The sequence below is a fragment of the Vigna unguiculata genome, chromosome 7, assembly GCF_004118075.2.
Source record: "Vigna unguiculata cultivar IT97K-499-35 chromosome 7, ASM411807v1, whole genome shotgun sequence".
NCBI lineage: Eukaryota > Viridiplantae > Streptophyta > Magnoliopsida > Fabales > Fabaceae > Vigna > Vigna unguiculata.
Genome location: NC_040285.1, coordinates 20942722 through 20955129, shown reverse-complemented (window position 1 = coordinate 20955129; position 12408 = coordinate 20942722). Strand labels below are relative to the sequence as shown.

At 32.9% G+C, this 12408-nt stretch overlaps 1 protein-coding gene across 1 annotated transcript; it reads right to left on the bottom strand.

The window, feature by feature from the left end:
* Window positions 1-1198: 1198 nt before the first annotated feature.
* LOC114192498 (E3 ubiquitin-protein ligase SP1) lies at window positions 1199-6309 on the bottom strand. The gene is made up of 11 exons (XM_028082238.1): window positions 5978-6309; window positions 5831-5883; window positions 4681-4799; window positions 4479-4574; window positions 4068-4205; window positions 3886-3951; window positions 3309-3421; window positions 3120-3230; window positions 2884-2930; window positions 2703-2805; window positions 1199-1767 (listed from the first exon to the last, which is right to left on the bottom strand). The coding sequence occupies exons 1-11, from the start codon at window positions 6049-6051 to the stop codon at window positions 1665-1667; spliced, it is 1023 nt and encodes a 340-aa protein (XP_027938039.1). The 5' UTR covers window positions 6052-6309; the 3' UTR covers window positions 1199-1664.
* Window positions 6310-12408: the final 6099 nt, after the last annotated feature.

Below are 12408 nucleotides of genomic sequence, written 5' to 3'. Positions count from 1 at the left end.
TATAAAAGGAATCTGAAGAAATCACGTGGAAATTCTTTAATAGTTTGTCTCTCAGGTGCTTGTTCATCATTTTAAGTTTTCTGAATATAGTGCTTAAAGATTAGGCTGCGCCTACAAACTTTACATGCATACTGTAATGGATCAATTCTTTGCATGAACACTAGTCCATGTCCATCCAAACCAACTAATAAAATTGAAATTTAACATGGCAATCAAATAACTTCAACAGCTTTTTTTATGTTGTTTAATGTTTGCTAAATTTGTTTACAGACTCAACATTTAAAGTTAGTTCATGTTTGGATCAAAATTTACTAAAAGACATTATTTTAGTCATGTCCTCAGTGATCACTATCACATTTCCAGCAGTGCAATCTCATCAGAGAAATATGTTAATATATCAATACATCAGGATATGAAAACAATAAATTGTTTCCAATTTTATATATAAGATGGATAAATAAACAAAATCAAACAGTGAATTGTATAAACTCACTATAGTAAAACTTGTGATAAAGAGTTTGGGTAGAAGAACATTTTAGGTTAAAATTTTGTTGTCATGATTGTAGAAAAAAATAAATAAAGTGATTCCGATTTTGCTTTTTTAATTTTACACGATTTGTGGCCTCTAGACAGATTCTGTAACACATACCTGGTAGCTCTGGTAACAATCCCACGGTTTGGAAAGGAATTTCTTGTCAAGCCATTCAAGAAATAAAGAAAGCCACTCATTATTAGAGTTTCTGAAGCAAAGAACCAAAAATTATTGACCTAAAATATAGTTTTACTCCTTTATTCTCAACGCAAAAAACTTTCTAGTTCTCCACTCACAAAAAAAAGATTCCCCTTTTTACCGTTCTTTCTTTTCATCACTGATGAACGAAGATTGAGGATATATTCCAAATTTCCGACCCCTGTTCACAGTATTGCGATAAATTTAGTTCAAATAAACACGCAAAAGAACCCTTTTTTTCTCTTTTTTATTCCGACACTAAAGTGACGTAGTGATCAAGGTAAGTCATATTACGTTAAACAATGGTTATGAAAAATATGTAGAAACTAAAATTAGTTTCCGTTCTGGAACACTCTAACATTCATTGTTTATTGATTAAAATTTGTTTAAAATTACAAAAAACTTAAATGATGTTCATTAGTCTCACCAAAATTAGTAATTTCCAACTAATTTCAACTAGTAATAGAATTTATTAAAAAATGGATGAGAATGCATGTCATTGCCAATGATGAAATAGTGATTACAAAGACAACTATCCAGTACCAACTTCATACGCAAGTTAAGAACTCGAGTATACAATGAGCCCCTGGTATGATTAACAAATTGTTTTCACACTCTACTTCTGAAGAGAAACATTCAGCAAAAGTTAGAATACATCCTATGAGAAAATAAAGTTCTACAACAGACTGAAGTAACATAACTTGTTCAGATAACTATTTACAAGTTTTTTATGCTAAATCCATGTAGATATTTCCGTAAAGGCCGTTGGTTTCATAATTGCTCACAGACAAAAGTCTGTAAAAAATATAGACGATGAAATGGTGCTAAAACTTATAATCAACGGTGACCAAATTTGTTGCCCTTGGATTCTTAAGGCACAATTCCTCATCATCCATGTGAACTTTTTCAGTTGGGTTTCCATGTATAGTGATAATCAATGACGGAAAGTCTTGACAACCTTCTCTATCTGGCGCCGGCAAAGAGGGCAATTGGTTAAGTGTGATGAACAAGCTGTACAGCAACACATATGGCCACACCTGATAACATAACATATAACTTAGGGGCTTTTCAATAGTGTGTGGAATTAAATAAATAACTCTGCTTTTGAACATCTCAGTTTGAATGATTGTAGCAGGCATATACATATGGTGTGTATACAGTGTATAAAATCAAGTCACCTGAGCATAGAAGAGGATAGTTTGGGATTGAGGTGGGTTAATATAATACAAATAATATCAAAACTTCCACACAGAACACTCACTCCTAAAAATTCTCATATTCTCATATTCTCATATTACATGGGATTTCTCTTGCAAATTTGTTAAAAAATTTTGCAAGAAAAGACTTTTTTCTACCATTTTGTCTAAGAATTTTAATTCATAGGTAATTTCTTTGTGGATAACTATTTCCTACAAAATTATAAAATTTGCAAGTATTTCCTATAAAATTTGTTGCGAAAAGTGTTTTATACAAAAAATTTTGCAAAAAAATTTATAGCAATTTTTTGCAAATTTTTTTTCAGAACAAAATTTGTAAGTATTTCCTACAAAAAAAAATTAAAACAAAATTGACAGGAAATATGAATTTTTTTAGTAGTGACTGGGAAGAGGTTAACTCAAGGGAAACGTTTTCTGCAATGTTACATTTTTTATTTTGCCAGTAAAAACTAGACTAAATTTAATACTCATAGTTAACAATAATATTTTTGGCCACTAAACATTGTTTTGAATCATTTAGGATGAATAAGATTTTTTTCTTCATATTTACCATATTTAATAAAGATAAGTAAGAAATGGCTTGATCATTTATATTGATTGAAAAAAAAATGAAACTCTGGAAGTTTGCTTGTAATTCTCAGTGGTACTGCTTTTATAATAGCCAGTTTTCATGTGAAGAAAAACATATAACCGTCTAAAATTGACTGCAGAATATTTTATGTCAACCAGGAAAGAGGATGAGATTGATAGCTTACGGAACAAAAACAGCATTGTATTCCTGTTCAAGGCATATTACACACAAATCCGGCATTAAGCGATCCCTTTTAGCAACATCTGATAAGCTGTCCGCTTTTTCAACTGAGAAAAAACCAAAAAGTTATGGTAAATACTGAAATAGGCGATGCAAACAGAGTATAATTGAGCCTTAAAATTTACCATCATTATTTGATCCTGACTTCTTCGCAGCAGCAGCAGCAAGAACCCTGGTTAAAATTGTCAAGGCCAATTGAAAATAAGACATGTGCATTGAACAGTGGCAATACTTCCCATTAAAGCTGAGAGGTGAACTCTTAATAATTAAAACAACGTTGTATAACTCTTTTCCTAATTAAACGCTTTCAATGGCATTTGGTTTTATAAAACTAATGAGAAGAATCACTAGTGATGTGTACCTTCTTTGTAGTTCGCTGCGGCGCCGTCTTTCCAATATGTACCCAATAGCATGCTTAGCTATCAGATAAGCACCAAACACTGTCAAGCCCATAGAGGCATACTTATACCACCTAATAAGAAAATTTAGTCAATAAAAAAATCTGGTACACCAAAACTCTCAATAGGCATCCAGACATTTGTGAAGTAACCTTGCCCATTTTCCCAGATTTGCAATTAGTTGATCAATTGTTTTGGGAGAGACATAAAATGGTCCTTTGTGAGGTCGCTGAATTCGAATGGACCCAACATCATCTTTAGCAGCCTGATGATAAAGTTAAAAATTAAATTAAAAGAAATAAAAAACAGTAAAGGATTAGTATCTGATAGGCACAAAAATGAACTAGACTTGATACATTGAAAATAGAAAGGGGTTTTCTTTCTCTCATATATGCTGTAATGTGTTTGATTTGATGAGAAACAACAATGCCTGTGATCTGAATTAGAAAAATTTTAAAGTAGAGTTCATTGGACTTCAAATGTATCACATAATCAACTAGAAGTTTTTCCAATCTAAAATTTGTGCATTCAAGTCACTAGGATTCAGGAATCACTGAAACACGTGTTTAGTGAAATGATTGTTTCAGCAAGTAGCAGGGCAAGTATTACTCCTGCTATATCTTTTACCATTACACATATAATCTGCACTGCTAATACCAATTATAATGAAATGCCACTCTTGACTCTTGAGAAATTAAGTAGCTATGTTCTTGAAATTAATTATATTACCTCACCAACAACAGTCAAGGAAGTTCCAATAGGAAGTACCCTTTCAATTCTCTTGACTCCAAGCATCTAAAAGCACGATGTCAATTTTGTCAGTTTACAAAATAAGCAACTCAATTCTTCAATTTATCTTTTATTTTTGGAGGGACCAGCGGAAAGGATTGGATGGATGAAAAGACTCCCACCTTGAGACCTTGGAGATAATCCAATGTTCCACGTACAAGTGACCGACCTGACTCTTCAAATGCCTCACTTCCAACAGGTAATGCAAAACCAGTGGCACCCCGAGCTCCAACCACATGCACACGATCACTCCCATCATCCTAATATACAATGACAGAGGCACTGTAATCCTAAATGTTTACTTTAAGTGCATTTGGTTTTCATTCAGATATTATATATATATATATATATATATATATATATATATATCAATTCTAATAATTGGCAGGAGGAGAGGAATGTTCACTTAATAGATTTAAAGAGTATTCTAACAAACAAATATCCCATCCGTCTGATAAGAAATAATAACAATAATTAAATGTTAAAAAGAAACTTTATTACAGGAACAGACTCAACAGAGGCAAAATGCTCACCAGATACCAAGGAACCTCTTTACTCATTGATAGCATCAAAGCAGAATCCTGTATCCAGGAACCAGCATCATTGTGCTTGAGAAAATGCTGCTCTGCCTAAAAGAAAAATTGCAAAACATTTCCAATATTAAATACAGAGGAGTAAGATGACATAAGCAATGCCCTCATGAAATGGAGATATTCATGGTTTACGTATACGTACTGTTTCTTCAACTATAACGCCTCTTAAACCACTGAACTCACAGTTAATTGGGGTTTCAGAGGCAACTCTTCCAGAAATTGTAACAATCAAGGGTAATATTTCAGCATCTAACAGTTGAGCTGAAAAGTGAGGAGACCCAGGCATGATCAGAAACCATAACATCACACATTATCAAGTAGTAAACACTAATGCAATGAAAGAACATCTAACCTTGTTGATTAAGCACCATAGAAATGTAAAACATTTTTTCTTTTAATACCAAGTACTAATTGGAATACATATCAAGGAGGCCAGGATCATATGGATTGTGTCTCAAGCATAAAATGAATGCAAAATGAGGAAGTCATTGTTTCCAAAATGATAATTAAAAAGTATCTCACAACAAACATCATAGCAAGAAGGATGAATATATATCATGACAAATGATTATCAGCTAGCCAAATAAGGCCAATCTAAAGCAAATAATACTGTCCTATGCTACATACCTTCAACTTGCATGAAATTCAGCTAACACTTGTACAGAGTGTGATCTATAGCTTTCTTCAACCAGTTTAACTATCAATTTACAAATAGCACCACAAGACATTTGAAACAACCTCTTAATTTAGGTTTTGTCCTAACTGAACTTCTAAAGCTAACTCATGAGAAAGTTGTCTCCCACTTACGATATTTTGGCCACATTACTAATTAATATAGCAAAAGTTTGCAAATCTGGACATCTGGGTATGATTCAATAACAACCCCATAATGGATATCCCGATAAACCTAACAATAAACACTAAGATAGGCCTAATAACAAACACTAAGATCGGCTTTGAAATCATCTCAAAATTTGAGTTTAAATCAAACTCAACCCCGAAACCTAATTCATGGAATGAGGGTTATCCGACACTTGTATACACTGGTTTGGTCATGCCACAGGTAAAAGTGGGATATCCAACAAATCCCAACGGTCATTGGCAAAGAAAAACATTACAACTAAATACTGTTTCACCAGTTTTTTACGAAACCACAAGTAGCATGAACTTAACGATCAGTGACTCAGATCATGTTATTCAAAGCGACAACAACACAATTTAAACTTGCACGAGTATAGAATAAACCAAATTTTCGAGCAATTGAGGATTCAGTTCGCGAAAAAGAAACAAACCCAGTTCCTTCAACTGATTGACCCTCGTAACCGATTTAAGAATTTCCGCATCCCTGTCACATAAAAAAGGAGTTTTTACGTATGTTGTTCCAGAACGGCAGAACGAAAAACGTGATTCAATTTAAAGAGGCAGCAATAGATGTATACCTGCCACTGCTTCTGCCGAGAAGATAAAGAGCAGCAGCACTCAAACAGCAACTAAGGCCACCCCAAGGAATCATTTTCGTCCTTCCAACACTAAGCGTCCAAACCCATTGCTTCAATTGAAAAGGGAATTGGGGTTGGGAAATGAATTTGTGATTTGATTGTGTTGGGTTGCGAAAGTTGCTTTCTTTTTGATTTGTCGTAAGAAAAATGAAATTGGAGAAAAGTTAGAGAATTGGAATTGGATGCAAGGAGTAAAGTGAAGGACAGGGCAAAAGAAAGACGACAGTGTTGTTCCTGCGTGGTATGGGCTCCTTCCTTTCCTATCTCACAAAATCAATGACATTCCTTGCGTCAAATTATTATACAAAAACTATTAAATTTAATCAATTATTCTCGTACAAAGCTAATTATTAATAAAATTGATAATTATTTCTGTATTAATAAAATTGTAGAGTTAATGAGTATTAGTTTTCTTTTTAAATAGAGTTAGTAAAATATTGTCTATTTCCTTTTTTGTATAAGTGAATAAATTTATAAAATTATTAGCTTTTCACATTTATTAGTGAGAAAATTATTCAGACAATTTAGTTTTAAGTATTTTTGAAACATAATTTAAACTTGTGACATTGTTTGCTGTTTTTATTATTCATATGAATTAACTGTTTGTTCTTTATATGAACACAGTCACACAGAAAGGATTGGAGACAATAATATAAAGTTCACACAAATGATAAACAAAATAAAATAAACAGTAAAAGAGGCATATAACTTTTTTCCACCTGAAATTTCATTGATAGGTGTTTTATAACCTTGTTGGAGAAAATGTATGGAGAAGTATAGTGCCACAATAGTGACTTAAATGTGTGGATAGAATATTTCACTAAACATGTATTTATATATCCATACATATCAACATATACAGCTGTATACATTTTTCTTTTTTTATTTTCCTTTTCAAAACAAATTCTTATTATTATTAATTTTTTATTAAAACTTTAACATAACATTAACAATTACTTCATTTCTAATTTACACACACACAATGAAATCACAAAAGAAAAAATAAGAGTCAGTGAAAGAAAAAGATGTTCAATAAAATAGGATAAAGATATAGATATAATTAATTTGTAAGAAACTTCATTTTCACTCACGCGTTAATTGTCATATAAGCATCTTTACAGTGACATTATTATATTAATACAAAAATTGTATAATGAAGACATTGAAATGTCATTTAAGAATAAATTGTTGCCCGTCATGTGTTAAATTTATAATAATTATTTTAAATAACTAATTAAGATAAACATTATTTAATTGAGATTATAAAATAACAATACATAAAAAATGAAACAAAATTTTCGCTATCCGAACACAATCAGATATGAGATATGAGATATGCTTTGAATACAGAAATTAGTTTCTGTTTAACATCAATGCTTACAAGAATCTAAAACAATCGATGTTACTCTCTTAAATACTACATTTTAGCGATTAAAAAAAATCAGAACTTTCTGTTATTAGTTTCAGACATCTTATCGAACACTACTGATATATAACGTTAGTGGCACCAGCATTATAGCATGAGTTAAATGGCAATGCACTACGATGTCTTCTTTCAGGGTAAAGTACTGAAAATTGGTCCATATGTATTCCAGTTTCTCGAATATGCTCCCATCTAACAGTGCACGTAATGACTTTTGCAGAATAAGACAGTGGGATCTGAAATACTTTTGCAGAGATATTCCATGCAAAGTGTCAAAATTGTTACTTAGTTATTGTATTTTAGGAAAATTTAAATTGTATTCTCTGGGATTGTGTTTCTAGAATAAATTTCATTATTGGGATTTATCTTTCTAGAGTTAGCTGATTAATATTTTCAAATCTATCAAAATATATATATATTCAATGACCTAATTATTTTGTATTAAAAATAAAATATTTTTGTTTTTAAATTTGAGATGGTATCATAGCTTCTGATCCTAGGAATCTTTAACCATTGTAAAATCCTATATCGTAGTTATTGTTGTTGTGCAACCTTGACCCATTATGCTTTTTCACTACAGCCTTCATCGTTACCTATGTTTTTCGCTGTAGCTTTTAAAGTTGAGTCTCACAACTTTCATTGTTGTCTTCCTCTTTTATTGTAGCCTTCATCTATAGCTGAGACTGAGAAATCCCTTTTTGAAATAGGGGAAAAATCACAAAGTGTTGGAGAATTGCAAAATGTTCTCAAAAAAGAGGAGGACAAGGACAAGTACACACTGCTAATAGACATAGTGAATAGGTTGGTCACTTGAATCAAGAAGAGATAGAAAAGGTAAGGTCATTGGATAAGCCCATCGGTACGTGCTCCTTAACATATTCTGATAATTTTCCATTTTCTTATGGACCTAATGTTTCAGATACACTATTTACCCACTCTTGGATATTAGATTCTTGAGCCACAAATCTTATAACAACAGCAGGACAAGGAGAGGTCCACATAAATCCATCCATAACATTAAGAAATGTTCTACATGTCCCTAAGTTGTCCACAAACCTAATTTTTATCCAAAAACTTACAAAAGATCTCTCATGTAATGTTATTTTTTATAACAATGCTTGTATTTTACGGGACAAGAATTCGGGGAGGATGATTGGACATGCTAGAGAATGGAATGGTTTGTATTACATAGAAGATCATAATATGCCTATTAGAAATCACTCTCTTATATTTGAATCCACCGTGACCAGCAAAGAGAAAATCCAATTACACCTTTGTTGGATGGGACATCCTTCGTTCCAAGTTGTGAAAGCATTATTTCCTTCCTTGATTAAGAACTTAGATGTAGGGAGTCTACATTGTGACGTGTGTGAGTTTGCTAAACACAAGCTTGTACCTTTTCTTGTTAGTTATAAAATGAGTCATTTTCCTTTTGGTTAAATTACTCTTTTGGTCCCTCTATTTGTCATGAAATTTTATTATGGTCCTCAAGTTTTTTGTTGTCTCAATTTGGTCCTCATTTTCTTAAAATGAATCAATTTGGTCCTCACCGTTAACTTTGACCAAATAGTGTTAAACTAAGCCACGTGTCAATTTCTGGTTTTTTTATTTTTTTTATTTTTTTTTATTTTTCTTTTAAATTTTTTTAAAATGTTTTTTAATTTTTTTTTTAATTTTTTATTTTTGACACGTGTCACTTCACAGTTGTGCCACGTGTCAAAGTGACTCAATTTGGTCCCTATATTTGTTTTTAGTTTCAATTTAATCCTAATTTTTGTAAAAATGCAGCAATATTGTCCTTCCTTAAATTGTTACTAAATTTACTTTTTATAAATTTTATGGTGATATTCTTACTAAATTTAATGTTTTTATTAAATATTTCTATAAATATTTTAAATTAACTTTAAATTCTACACAAAACATTAGACTTTGATTTTGTTTTGAACTTGAAATTTAGTTCCTAAACTTATGTGTGACAAGTCATTTGATTTTTAATTTTTACTAAGTTTGTATAATATGATACACTTGATGCCTTTATATATGATGACAAAATTGTTAACTTTTGAAATTAAGTTTAGGGTTTAACTTTGTTTAATAATAAAACTATAAAAAAAACTTATTTAAATATTTCTACAAATATTTAATAAAAACATCAATTTTATTAAAAATATCATCATAAGTTGTATACAAAGATTAAATTGAGTCTCAATCTAAGGAGAACAATATTGCTTCATTCTTATAAAAATTGGGACTAAATTGAAACTAAAAACAAATATAGGGACCAAATTGAGTCACTTTGACACGTGGAACAACTGTGAAGTGACACGTGTCAAAAATAAAAAAAAAATTCAAAAAAACCAGAAATTGACATGTGGCATTGACTTAACACCGTCTGGTCAAAGTTAACGGTGAGGACCAAATTGAGTCATTTTTAAGAAAATGAGGATCAAATTGGGACAACGAAAAACTTGAGGACCAAAATGAATTTTCATGACAAATAGAGGGACCAAAAGAGTAATTTAACCTTTCCTTTTTGTCTTGTTCATACTAATCTATGGGGCCCTCCTAATATTCCTAATATCTCGGGTGCAAAATGGTTTTTAACCTTCATAGATGATTGTACCTAGGTGACTTGGGTTTTCTTATTGAAACAAAAATCTGAAGTAAGCTCTATTTTTATTCGATTTGTCCCATTGATTAAAAACCAATCAATGTTAAGAGAATTAGGTCTGACAATGTTAGGGACTATAATTTTGTGTTAAACTCTGTTTGCCAAAAGGAAGGGATTATCCACGATCTTCATGTGTCAACGCACCCCAACAAAATAGGATTGCAGAAAAAAAAATGGGCACATATTAAACCATACTAGAGTTAGGATTTTCAAAATCATGTTCCTAAGAAATTTTAAGGGGGAAGCTCTCCTTATTGCTACCTACCTAATCAATAGGTTACCTTAAAAAATCCTAGAATAAAAAAACCCCATGCAAGTCCTATCCTCATTCTACCCACATTTGTACCCTACAAATAAACTCCCACCTAGAATATTTGGGTGTGTATCCTTTGTACATGCTCATAGTAATGAAAAGCGAAAACTTGATCCTAGGGTTATCAAGTATGTATTCTTAGGGTACTCGACTACATAGTCAAGAATGGGACCGCCAGACGATAATAATTAACGCAATGAGGACTGGAGCATGCATCGCCTGGCGACGGGGGGCGATCCCGCCAAGCGACAGCTAGAAGACAATATGTTCAGAGGTGCTTGGCGCCTGGCGGCACGAGGCTTCCGTCAGGCGATCTGGAACTGAGTTTCACCTAGTGGCTGTAGAGCAACGCGAGGCGATAATGCAGAGGCAGAGTGGCTGTTTGCTTTTGATGTGCGTGGTCTACCAAGCTTTGGTGATACCTTAAAGATCAACTTGCTGGAGTGTTCCTTGAGTTGTGGCTCAGAACGTATCCTTTGAGTTGTGGCTCGAGATAGGGGTTAAACACATGACATTACTTGAGTTGTGGCTCGGAATGACATATCTTGAGTTATGACTCGGGATGGCAGATGAACACGAGGAATTCATGAGTTGTAGCTCGGATTGACGAGTGTTGCCGGTATGAGTGTGCGAGTTGTGGCTCGATGGATGGGTCCAGAAGATTGTCCTCCTCGGTATGTAGCCAACGAGTTTGGTAGTCTTGGAACATTACAAACTATGTTCGTATTGGGAACTCCACTTGGCATTACGGAGTGTGGTTCGTAGCAGATTTCCCGCACGTGTTCTATAAGTTGTGGCTTGTAGGTGTGGCAGCAAGGCATATTGAGATATTCATCTAAAGATGTACAACATGGATTACATGGTGGTGGCCATGTGGTATGAGATCAAATGATAGAGTTTCTTTGATGTGTGTGCTTATATATATGAATTTTATATATAATTTTTATACTGTTAGCTCACCTTATCTGCTTGTGTTTGGCGATGATCGTGTATTTCATTACACGTGAGCAGATGATGTTGCAAGTGGATCTGGTGAGGCATAGAGCCGAAGCGTGGGCTATCTTGGGAATTTTCTACAGAGTTTTATTGTTTTTACAGATTTTGAGGAATTGTAATAACTGATGCTATCAGACTTTGACTTTGTATTCGACTTTTTATATTTTGGCATTCTTTTTTATTTTTGGCGATGAAATAAATGTTAAATTTTCCCGCATTTTTGGGAAACGAGAACATAATAAATGAGTTTTATTTATATTTCTTGTTTTTATTATTTAAATCCGTAATATCCGACCAGGATGTTACACTATTGGGCTAGAAATTGTGAGCACGATTGTTGAACCTGATCTGAAAGGAAATCAAATTCAGAAGCAAATCTGGCACCTCAACCTGAGACTAATAATAGGAAATTTGGAAAATGGGTATATACAGTAAAGTATAAAGCAGATGGGACCATTTAACGTTACAAGGCAAGATTAGTAGCTAAAGGATTCACTCAAACTTGTGGGGTAGATTATTTGGAGACTTTTGCCCCGTTTGCTAAGATGAATACTGTCATAGTAATATTGTCGCTAGCAGTAAATCATGATTGGGACCTACAACAATTTGATGTGAAGAATGTATTCCTACATGGAGATCTTGAAGAAGAAATATACATGGAGTTACCTCCTGGTTATGATGAACAAGTTGCTACTAGAATCGTTTGCAAGCTAAAAAAGGATCTTTATGGGCTAAAACAATCCTCGAGAGAATGGTTTGGAAGATTCACCAGAGTCGTGACAAGTTTGGGCTATAAACAAAGTCAAGGTGATCACACTCTATTTATCAAACACTCAATTTCAGTGGGAGTTACAATGTTACTGGTGTATATGGATGATATTATAGTAATTGGGGACGATAAAAAGGAGCAACAAAAGTTAAGTCAACGCCTTGTTGCAGAATTTGAGATTAAGACACTTTGGAGACTT

Excerpts from the sequence above, each read along its gene's own strand:
- LOC114192498 (XM_028082238.1), bottom strand. The coding sequence starts at position 6,051 with ATGATTCCTTGGGGTGGCCTTAGTTGCTGTTTGAGTGCTGCTGCTCTT. Across the intron at positions 4,206-4,478 it reads AAGAGGTTCCTTGGTATCTG|GATGATGGGAGTGATCGTGT; the intron begins GTGAGCATTTTG and ends ATTGTATATTAG. Across the intron at positions 3,231-3,308 it reads AATCTGGGAAAATGGGCAAG|GTGGTATAAGTATGCCTCTA; the intron begins GTTACTTCACAA and ends TTTTCTTATTAG.